This window comes from Phoca vitulina, unplaced genomic scaffold, assembly GCF_004348235.1.
Source record: "Phoca vitulina isolate PV1807 unplaced genomic scaffold, GSC_HSeal_1.0 scaffold9, whole genome shotgun sequence".
Lineage (NCBI taxonomy): Eukaryota > Metazoa > Chordata > Mammalia > Carnivora > Phocidae > Phoca > Phoca vitulina.
Window position 1 is genome coordinate 34071720 of NW_022589712.1, and position 12364 is coordinate 34084083.

The 12364-nt window shown below is 34.3% G+C and overlaps 1 protein-coding gene across 1 annotated transcript in view; it reads right to left on the reverse strand.

Annotated features, from left to right (window-relative positions):
- Positions 1-12364, reverse strand: part of LAMA2 (laminin subunit alpha 2) — a 613526-nt gene that overhangs the window by 240767 nt on the left and 360395 nt on the right. The window contains exons 15-17 of the mRNA XM_032407892.1: positions 11126-11237; positions 5259-5372; positions 932-1059 (exon numbers count right to left, since the gene is read on the reverse strand). Coding sequence (XP_032263783.1) covers positions 932-1059; positions 5259-5372; positions 11126-11237 — 354 coding nt within the window. The remainder of the gene's footprint in view (positions 1-931; positions 1060-5258; positions 5373-11125; positions 11238-12364) is intronic.

A 12364-nucleotide genomic window follows, 5' to 3' on the forward strand; every position in this document is an offset into this window, starting at 1 on the left:
CTAAAAGGTAAGGGGGGGAGGCAGACAAAACACATACTCTTAAAAGTCTTCTCCAAGACTCCAAGGTTATTGTTCTAGCTGAATAATTAGAAAAAATTTTTAAAAATAAAGAATAAAAACTAGATGACTGGAAAAATGTATAAAGTTTCATTAAACTTTTTAAAGACTTAGTTTATGCAAAATAAGGTGCTTATATCACCCATATTTCAATATTCATATAATTTAAATCTAGTCCTTACCACTAAACTGTTTTAGTGAGATAAACTGATATATCTATCTATCTATCTATCTATCCTATATGTATGATATCATATGATAATGTGATAAACCATGTGATAACCAAGGGATAGGATGGGTGCTTAAAGGTTAGCTAGATTGGTCTCTTTACTTTTTCTAGGAGTTTGTGACTTGCCAAAGATTCATAAATAAATAGTGTGAGACTGGGACCCAAATGAGAAGTAAATGTATTAGTGATCTTTTAAAAAAAATTATTTAAGTAAACTCTACACCCAATGTGGGGCTCAAACTCACAACCCCAAGATCATGAGTCACATGCTCTACCACTGAGTCAGCCAGGTGCCCCAGTATTAGTGGTCTTTTTATTACTATATGAAGATACGTATGTATGTGTGTGTGTGTACACAGGTGGGCATGTATATACATTTGCATAAAATATGTCTGTCCTTTATAGTTGTTTTAGAAATTCCATTTGAGTTCTGTCACTTACATATTAAATCACCAGAACTAGAATGAAAATATTAAAAATTCTGCAGAATAAATAGCCATAACTTTAAATATTTTATATTTAGAAAAATTCATGCATATATTTATTATTTATTTATGTGTGACAAGAGAAGGAAACATTCTCTATCAAAAATGCACTTGCAGAATTGGATGTCCAAATCATTAGAGAGGTAAGTTGGTTACTCACTTATTGGATGGGATATTGAGCGGACAGGCACAGGGCTGACAGTCTTCAGAGGTTCCTTTACTAGGATCACCATAGTAACCAGGAAGACATTTATTGCAGTATGGGCCACCTGTGTGATTCTTACAGTTCTGAGAAAGAAATGCACATCAAAGGTTATTATTTTGGTCTCAAGCATCAACATATTATCAAAAATAGATCTACAGAGTTATTAATCTGTTCCCTGTTAGGAAGAATAATTTTCCACATTAAATGGTCAATTTTACAGCTGGGAAATTGCATTGAAAATTAATCTAATACATAGCTTATAAACTACATGTCAGTTTCAGCATATGCATGCTTAACGAAAAACAATGGAAATTCCTTAAAATTCTTTTCATTATACAAATCTTATTTCCTTTTTGTTAGTTTTCAATTTTTTTCATAAGGAAATACATGTGATTGTGCTTATGTATGTACATGTGCATAGTTACAGAGTCCTAATATTATATATTTAATGGAAATTGTAGCTGATTCTAGGTAAAAGTCAATTGTTCAGTTTAAAATTGCATATTTAATGAGAACAGTGGCTACTCATACAATCCACTGGGACAATGATGCTCTTACCTCAGAGATTAATTTGGACCTTAGTGGGCTCTGATGATTTGGACGATGCACTAACATATCACATCTGTGAGGGGCCTGCTTGGCTCATAATTAAACAATGAGAATACTGAAAGATTTTTAAATACATCAATATGTAATGAAACCACAAGGCACATAACAATTTTTCTCCAACACTTTTTTTTAGATGAAACTGCATTTTTCTACAAAGTAGTAATTTTTGGTCCTATGTCCTTTCCAAAAACAGAAAATCAAAATTAAATAATTTATATGTAGATTTCTTCATATTAGCTAAAGTATACTTATCAACTCAGGCTGTGTTCACAAAAGACTGGTATAAAGGTGAACAATCCCGTTAACCAAACACTGGAATTGTCTATAAAGCTTTCAATAGCACAATTTGATAAATTTTTATGTTTTGGCACCACATAGACCTAACTTGTGCTGCCTCCAATGGTAAAATAAAATGCATCTAATTCCTTTAAAAAATAATCAATATGGAATTATTATGACTGAAATACATTTTTATTTTTATAACCACATAAAATAATAATATTTTTCTCATGTTGAAAAGAGTTCATCAGAGCTTAGGGGTACAAAATCTTTATTTTTATGATCATTAATTAAAGATGCAGAAGAAATACCTAAAATGTAAATTGCCTTTTAAGGATAAAGCAAATATTTATTAATCTGGATGACCACTGGGATGGCCAGCCTAGTTTAATGAAAGGTCTGAAATATTATTACATCAGTATATTTTTAAAGAAGCTCATTTTAATTACATTTAGTAAATGGATTTAATAAAACCACAAATAAATACATGGTTTTAAATGAAGCTTGTTAAATTCCTTGGGGAGAGGGACAGCTTCTTTATTGAGTAGAAGATATTAAATTAAAATCCAATCATTTAACGCTCTGAATCTCTCACATTCTATAAAATGAGGGAGTTAAAGCCTATGATTCATGAAGTTTTCAAGCTCTGAAATCCCATGACAGTTTCATCAACTACAAGTGAATAGGTATTTCTTTAGTATCTGGTGATACTTGAAAATAGGTTTTTCTTTAAGGTACTTTAATTTCTCTCTCAAATGCATTTAGCAAGCCTTTTTTCAAAGAGAGCACAGACATTAACTTCACTATCAACAGTTGTCTAAATAACAGCATATTAAGATGGAGTGTATAAAACATGGATCAATGTGAAGAAGGGCTTTCCTCTGATTTCATCTTCATATTAATTCCTTTAGGTCTTCAAGCTTAACTAAGGTTGGCTATTACTAAAAAATTGTGTATTTTTTGCAATAGTCTTTGCATATTGTCATGATCAAATTGTAACTTTCAAAGACTTAGGGGTTTTAAAAGATCATAAAATTAATTGTCTTAATCATGTTGAAAGTGGTATTTCTAAAATTCCACCGAAAATCTTGCATAACCCAGACACACTGCTTTTCTTTAACTACTGATCTAAAAGAAAAAGAACACGTAGAAGTTGCTTATATTTACTAATGGCATTTTTCATCTAGTGGAAATCATAAAATTAGTCTTAACACTCGAGTGTTTTTGCAACTGAGCCTATAAACATTAGACAACAATACAGTGGAAATCAGAACTGAAAAAGATAAATGTACTCTGATGGGTTGGTTATTTTCACAGGTGTCCTGATATAAAGTGCTTTCCAAATGTCCATTCACAGCACATATGACAATAACAATGAGAAGGGCCAAGTATACAATCTTCCCATGTGGCTTTGAATGTTTCCTGGGTCACTTCAAATGTACTTTGAGTTAAAATGACCTTTTTATAAAGGTCCACACTGTAACAGAGGTCTGGATTTTGATCTGATATCAAAAATATATTTCAGTCCATTTCTAATCATATTTCAAACCAAGCTAACTGAAAAGTAGTTTACCTGTAAATTTCATAAATTCTCTGTTTAATGCTGAGGAAAAAAACATACATAATAAAAAAGGAGATAAAAATGCAGGTTAAGTAAACACTAAAAATGTCTTTAATGTGCAACATTCAAATATTCTCTGTGGATCATATCAGAACCAATATGCTCAAAATGGGATATTAGCACTTAGTTATCAATATCATTTCAGATAAAAGGCATTTGAAATTCTCCAGAAATATCTTACATGATCACATATTAACCAGCCATAATGGGAAACCCAGAAAACACGAGATTCTACTTCTATTGACAAGATCTCTATTGTTTCTCTAAGATTCTCTCCGTTATTTGAAGGTGGGCTCCTATTTTTTTCTCTGTGAAACGGAGTCAATAAACAAGGTTTCATCAGTAGAAGATCTCAGATAATCGTTGTTTCCTCCCTTCTTCCTCCCCAAATTATGCTGAATGAAACTATTTTATTCTAAAAAAAGGGCTTCCATTCTCAGAAATATCACATAACCAAATGGACCAACAGCATGATTTGATTTACTCCTCATCAATTCAACATGAATAGGACTATTGGAAACAGTGTAAGTCTGGTATTGTGATCTATTTATTTTGTCTTTTTAGGTTTAAATAAAGCAAATCCATATCAGCTTTGGGCTGAATAGTTCCTATAGCATGTTAGCAAAGTGTTTAAAGGTAACTCAATATTTTTCCCAAGGTACATTTTAAAAGACTTATGGTATAATTAAAATGGAAATTGCTTATTCTTTCTATCCATAAAAATGCCATTTGAAAAATCTACTGATCCACAAATTAAGGCTATCATGCTTTATACTGCAATGCAATTAAACAAAATCTTATAGAGAGAAAACAGAAAGAGCATCAATAAACCTAAATGTCAAATTGCATTAAAACAAAAGCCCTGAATTTTCATTTCGCGTTTTTCCCAGAAGCTTTTAAGTGGACGAAAAAGGAGGGAAAACTAACAGGAAGAGAGAACATTAAGAAATAGAGATAACAGAGTCTGCCTTTAAATTCTACAGGGAAATGAGAATATGATATCCTCCTAAATTGGCACTGTTTCAAATTGTGTTTCTTCAAGACTAATGAAATGAGAAGTGTTGTTTCAAGCTTCATGCCACGTCAGACAATATGAAATGAACATGCCCTTGAGTTCATCAGAATGGTCTATGCAGCGTACATTCTCTAATCTAGAGGCTTCTCAGCAGCATGGGAAGTGTTGGAATTTGCAGAGCTTTTCTTCTGCTTAAAAGTTTAAACTTAATTGCAGAAGGGGTAAGCAGCTCTGATGACTATGCATATAATTATGCATATATTTATTATTTTTTAATCTACATACAATACTTTGTTTTTACTTAACTGTTGAAATTTTAAAATAAAAAAACATGCAGCATGCCCTCATTTTTTCACTGTGGGAAAGAACTGAATTATGTCTATTATAAAGACTATATTTTATACTTTCATATTATGAGGATACAAATCATTTCCTGTTATAGAAATACAGTCTCTTTTTGATAGATTTATGGAAGGGATTGAAGCCATATATCTTCATGGTAGATAGGTATCCCAGTCAGGAATTATATTTTATTATGATGTATCTAATTCTAATTCAATTCTCAGACTAATACTTGTTAGTCAGGATGACCACATATGAAAGAGCACTCTTGGCTTCCAACTCAGTTCAATATAAAGATCCCTGTCAAGTCACTTCTTGCCTCAAGTGTTTGTCCCACAGGTAGTAGTTGAATTGCTGGGCCTCTTGAGCTGATTTCAGCCTTGTCAATCAGCACACCCAGAAGAGAAAGCACTTACCAGGCATTCTCCGGTGATGTCATCACAGGATTCTGCATGACCAAAGCATTGACATGGTTCACAGATGCCACCAAAAATAGTGCCATTAATTCGTCTGTGCCGAGGCCAACAAGACTGAAAGGAAGATAAGGTGTCAAGTCTCAGGGATTTTTTTTTTAAGTTTGTTTTTTTGTCTTCCTTAGATAAAGGAACATATGTAGGTAGCACGTGCAGCAAACATGCTCTTCAGAGTGCGGCCATTACTGAAACATTGCTACAGAGCTAGTCCTCCTGGTACTTGGGACTTGGTACTGACCTTAGCGTTACTGGCGGGTATGAGATTAGAGGAAGCATTAGCTTGGTGTCTCTTCTGAAATGGTAAAAGAAAGAAGAGATATAAAGAAGTGAAATGGGACAGTCTCAAAGTAAAACGCACGGACAGGAAAGGAGAAGGGAAAGCACAGAAAAAAGGCAGCAGACATAAAGGACTTTCAGAGAACCTCAGCCTAAGAGAGCACCTAATGTCATCCCAAGCAATGTCGATTTTTCTGGAAAGTGTTCCCTTACCCACATAGAACTGCCCTGAACTCTGTCACTTGGCAATCATTTGGAAGAAAGATAGTGCCCCCCTCTTACATTTGATCACATACATAGCTGACTTCTACACATAAAGAAGTCACCTCTTTCCTTCTCAATTCCCTGCATCTTTGTACGTTTTCTCCAATTGGCACAAAATAGTTCAGGATTTCTTTACCACGTATTCCCTTGATATTTTATTGCATTATTCTACTGGAACTCTACTTATATTCATCATTCCCTTTTTAAAGTGTGGAACACTATAATATACAAAAATGGAGGGGCGCCTGGGTGGCTCAGTCGTTAAGTGTCTGCCTTCGACTCAGGTCATGATCCCAGGGTCCTGGGATCGAGCCCCACATCGGGCTCCCTGCTCAGCGGGGAGCCTGCTTCTCCCTCTCCCATTCCCCCCTGCTTGTGTTCCCTCTCTCGCTATGTCTCTCTCTGTCAAATAAATAAATAAAATCTTTAAAAAAAATGGAATTCTGATTCAAAGAAATGTTCGGTTCTTAGAACTTTGTGTCAGTGCCAACTCTAGGTCCACCATCAGCCTTGATGAAGTTTCCCTTCCGTGGGGGTTACTACCAATTGTATGGGATGCAAAATGAGGGGGGGCAAACACTGCTGCCCTCTAGAAGCTTGTGTTCTCCCTCAAGTTAGAACTGCATTTTGTGGGTTATTTATTATATTTCTGGATGGTTAACTATAACATAATGTATCATGAAAAGGCCTTTTTTTTTCCAGTTGAAAATGGAAACAAGAGAAACCACTGAAGTAATAAAGTATAGAGAATTGTGTTGTGTACTGTTGGAAACGTTCTTTCTGCCTCAGGGTGTGAAGACTCTTAAATTTGAACATCAATAACAAACACATAAAAAAAGGGTCTGCTATACTTCACATCTGAAAGGAAAGCAAAAATGACTTTCCTCTTAATTTGGGCAGTACAAAAAAGGTGTCGATTTTCTATCCCTTTCTTATAATTTCTCCTCATTAAAATTTTTGCCACCCTAGATTCATTGTAGAAGAAGAAGAAATTTCCTTCTGTGGTATGTATTTCTAAAAACTGGTGAAGCGGCAGACCCAGAAAGGGTGGAAATTAAGCATGTTGATAACAGGGAGAGAACTGATTTACTGTTTTCAGGACAAATATTCATAGAATTGTCATTTGTAAGCTTTTCTTTTTACTCTGCAAATGTACTACTCATACCACATCCTCATTGAGTCCAAAAGCATCAGCAATATCTCCATTTGCCATATTCCCCTCTAGAACAATGGGGTAGGTCATGTGGGTTCTCACTCCTCTCAAAGGAGTATCACTATACTCATAATTTGCATTCCATTATCTGTTGTCTTTCCAGTATTCTCTCTCTGGGTCGTATCAGTAATAGCTTTCTTTTCTACTGGATCACTACTATCAGCTCAAAAATTAACTAATGAGAGTGACAAAATTACTTCCTTAATATCCCATAATTTTCCAGTTACCTACCTGTTTTTCTTTTCAGTATAACTACCAAAAAAGTCTTTCATTCACTTCCCTCTCATGCTTCATTCCATTCTACTCTGTCTTGTGCTGCCACCACTCAATTAAAACTGACCGTTGGCTATGTCACCACATTCCAGGTAGCCAAAGCTAGGAGACAATTCTATGACTGCACTTTATCTGACCTCCCATCAACATATGGCTTAGTTGACTCCTCTCTCCCTCAAATGCCCTCTTCTTTCAATTTCCACATCATCACAGTCTCATTTCTGCCCTGGCTCTTTGCTTTCTCCTCTGCTTTGACCCAACTTATTGTCCGGAGCTCCTGGGAACTTGATCACTTTTCTCTTTCTCATCATGCTCTCTCCTAGGTTTTTTTTATTCAGTCCCATGGTTGATGATGCCTTCCAAATACATATCTCTAGACCAGACAGATATTCCAAATTCAAGACCTGCATATTCTAACTGTATATTGACATCTATAATTTACACTTTTCAAACCCAGTATTTCTAAGATGGACTATTGATTCTGTCCTCTCCCCACAGCTATTCCTCCCTAGTTTTTCCCAGCTCAGTAAATGACATCATATCCAAATGTTCAAGCTGGTAATCTGTGACTCATTCTTAAACTGAGTAGTTCTTTAAACTCTCCCCTGGTGTGTAATCTATCAATTAATCCTATTGGCTCTACTACCAAAATATATAGAGAGTAAACCCATATCTTTCTACATCCCTGCCATTAGCCTAAAACAAACCACAACAGCATATTCTACCATAATAGCATGCTCTACCACAGTAGCATATTAACTATTCTTCCTCTCATTCTTGCCTTCCTATATTATGTTCTTCAGACTATAGCCATAAAGTCTTTTTCAAATAATAAAACTCAGGTCATGGTACTACCCACCTTAAAATATTCTCATGAATTTCCATTGCACTTAGAATAAAATCCCAAATTATTACAATGCAGGCAAAGCTCTGAATGGTGCGGCTCTTCCAATCACATCTTGTGCTACTCTCTCCCTTGCGTACTAAGCTCTAGGCTTCCTTGCCCTCTTTCAGGTCCTTGCGGACTCCAAAAATCTCCTTTCCACTCCTTCCTCATCTACTTCCAGCTTCTTCTATAAGGTGACGCTTCTCATTCTTCAACACTCAGATTACATGTTACCACTTCAGAGAGCCTCTCCTGACAACCTTTTATAAAGTACCCCTCTCATCTACTCTTCCAACACCCATCCTTAGTAGCTCTATCAAGATATCTTATTAATTTTCTTCATGGCATTTATTACATTTACTTAAATTTGCTCTTTGGCATATTATCTAGCCTACCACTAAGTGTAATGTCCTTGAGGGAGGGACCACCTTATCATCCATGTCAAGGGTCTTGATTGTGTCAAAATACATGATTATCAATATCTATTAGCTAAAAAAAAATGTATGAACACTTCCATGAGGTGGTTAATATTACTCCCATCATATAGAAAAGAAAACAAAGATTTGAATTGAGATACTTCTTTTTTCAGTATCCCACTTTGCTTTCACTTCTTCACCTGTCCCACTGTGTAGTGAAATGAATTATGCTGGTACTAGGAAAGTCAGAAAATATTTGAAAGATAAACTGTGGAGGGATTTATACGAAGTTGGGGAGAAATGAGAAAACAACATTTCGAATCAACATTGTGACCCCAAATAAAGTAAAAGAGAATGATATTATAATGAGTGCTTTGACCTGTTTTTTGACAACCAAGAATTACGACATTCTGGTCTTTGTAGTTTACTCAGCTTTTAAGTGGTCTGTGGATATTGGTGATAGCAAAGCTAGCATGACTGGCCTTATGAACTCAATAAAAAGCAAATGAAATCAGGAAAGGATAGGAATGAATAATAGTAAGTCTAAAAATTGGAAGTTTTGATGAGGAAAAGAAGGAATTGTTAGTTGAAAAAATGAAAAAGTCAGAGAGAAATTCTGGAGTTCCGGAATTCATTGTCTCCTGATTCACTAAAATCCTTTATGGGCTTCAGAACACCTTTATTTATCAAACAATTATTGTGTGAAAATCACAGGAAGCTTTTATTTTACCTCCTCTGTTTCTTTGTTTTGACTCTTCTATGCTTCTCTCTTCCTACCTAATTGTTACCATTATTTAGCATCCAATTTGAGGTTTTTCCACTCTGGGATTTATTCTTGCAAACACTGAAAAGTGACACTGTGTTCTACTGGAACTGCTCACCTCTTTGAATGATTATTGCACTTATGTTCTGTACCATTTACCAGTCCCTTAATTATATGGTGCTGTGATCCAACTTTTCATAGGTATTTGTTCTGTCTCCCTAAATAGATTGTTAGCTGTTTAAGGACAGGGATTATGATGTAACCTTCTAGATAATCCCCTCAGCATGTAGTACAGAATTTACCAAAGATTCACAATAAATATTTTTGAAGAGAGGAAAGAATAAACAAAAAATATAGCCAACTGAACAATTCTAATATTCAGTTTTATATCAGTGGACGTTTGGGACTCATAAAGATGAAGAAGAGTACAGGGAATAATGAATGTGGGGATAGGTATTAAAGCAAGAATAGAATCAAGGTATTTATTATTCCAATTGAAATAGGAACTTAAAGGTTCAAAGGGAGCTTTCTGGCTTGAATAAAAACTGGTAGGCTCTTAATAAAAGAATATGTTTCATCAAATACAGCATGTGTTTTAAATGTAAAATCAAATTTAGGTTGACAGAACAAATTTATTTCCACAATTATTTTTCTCTTTAGATGAATTTTGGAAAAGCATGTATCTCAATGAATTTCATTTAATTTTATTTCTAGATAGATGAATCTGAGCCTAGTTAAAGAAAACACATTTGTCATGAATATGACTCTAAATCCTGCATATCCTCCAAAAGCATGCATTATTTTAGAGTACAAAAGAACTGACAAAGCAATGCCTAGAGTGTTTCTACAAATGGCATAATGGGATAGTGTGTTGAAGTGGAACATTTTGGTGTACTCAAATGATTCCTTAAAGGCACCATTTTTAAAGAATTTAAGCTCCTATTTAACACAAGCTATGTCCTCTATCAGGAAAATGGTGTTTACATTTTTTTGACCAGGTTTCAAGTAAAACCAATTTCAAACTACCTAAAAAAAGACATACATATAAGTACATGAAAATTATTACCTTAAAATGACACACTGTGGTATTAAATAAGAAATGTTAATCTTATTACAAAACTAGAATATTGGGGTAACAATAAATATCTCAAATTTTAGGTGTTAAGCAAATCAAAGACATGTAGGAAATTTTCCAGATCAAGGCATTTCTTCCATATATTATATTCTTGACATTTTAAAGATTGTATCCTTCAGATGCTTGCAGTTTGGTATTCTTAGAAATAAAGTAGAGAAAGAGTGTGATACCCAAGATTAAAAACCAGAGGAAAAGGGGAAAAAAAAGTGCTAATTCCTGGTAAGTACAGAGACAGAAATGAAGGGAAATTATTTTGAAATATTAAATATTATTCTGCTATCATTCATCTTATTTTATCAACCAATTAAATAGGAAATACACACTTAGGAAAATATCAGATTTTCAGCTGTCGTAAAGTAAAAATATCCAGAACAGAAACATAATTTCAAGATGACATAATGTGAGTAGTACTCTATTTGAAAGCCACGATTTCTGGCAGACACTCAAGTTTCTTCCTCAAGGAAAACACTATCATTTATTTGTGCAATCATTGATGGAAGAGCTAAACTACTTTTAAAACAGCGTATTAAAAGCGATGTGGAAGGAACTTGGAATGCGCTGAGGATTTATTCTTGCAAACTTACTTCACAAGAAGAGCCAGTGTACCCAGGAGGACATTGACAAACCTCCACAGCTGCTGCAAGGCTTCTGTCAGTAGGATAGGGGACCGCGGATTCAAGGCCAACAGAGCCTAACCTACAGTGGGAAGAAAAAGAGATGGTAAATAGCTTGAGAAATAGTGTAGCGATAAGAATGTAAATATAGGTAAACAGCCAACAGATATCCATAACTTGAAGCTCTGGTCATTCATTAAGTCTGTCCAGTGAAAAGTGCTCATCACCACTACAACAGCAAATGTTGAAAAGAGAGGAGAATATTCTTGTTCACTTCTTGGGCTTTGGCTATGTGTTTTGATTTCCTTTCTTGGGGAGAGAGTTTAAAATAACATGGTTGAAGGTATTTTTAAAACAGAAAACATTCACATGACTTATTTGACTCACTTTAACATTTAAACTACGAAATCAAAAGAAGACATTATTAACACCAGCTTGAGGATTTAAATTGGAAGGAAAGATGGAAGCAAAAAAAAAAAAAAAAAAAAAAAGAAGCTATTCTGATTTCTTTTTTCTCAGAAACAAATCTGCCCATTGGTAAGTAAAAGTGAAACTTTCAAATGTTCAGTTGAATTACTTAGAACTATTTTCTTAATTTGTTTTTGGCCTAAATTAAAGGCATTGGTCTCTGTATCTGTGCGTTTCATTTTATCAGCACTTCTGTATAATCCAGTGATTTTAGCAGAGTGATTTGGTGTCACTCATTAGTTTGGGGAAAAGCTGGTTTGGCCAAATTGAAAAATACTGTTATATTTGCCTTTTATTTATATATGTGGTATTTATGTACATTACATGTAGATGTATTTCCTTCCAAAAATATGAAAACTTAAAACAATTTAAATAAATGTTATTTGTGTCTTCTTGGCTTTTCCCATTTTTTTTCATAAAAGAAATTTTAAAAGCTTCATTGTTAACAACACAGACTTGGGAGTCAGACAGACTAAGATTCATATCCTGTCTCTGACATTTACCAGTCCTGTAGCCTAGAAAAAATTACTAATTTCTCTAGGTCTCAGTATTCTCCTCTATGTAGTGAAGATTATATAAGAGTTCATACATCATAAGCTTGATTAAAGAATTAAATGAAATAATGAATATAAAGTTCATATATACAACACATAGTAGGTGATTATTAAATAGTAGGCATTTTATTAACCTTATTCTCATTGACTGTGAGACAAGATAGAAAATGTCTACATGAGTACCTAC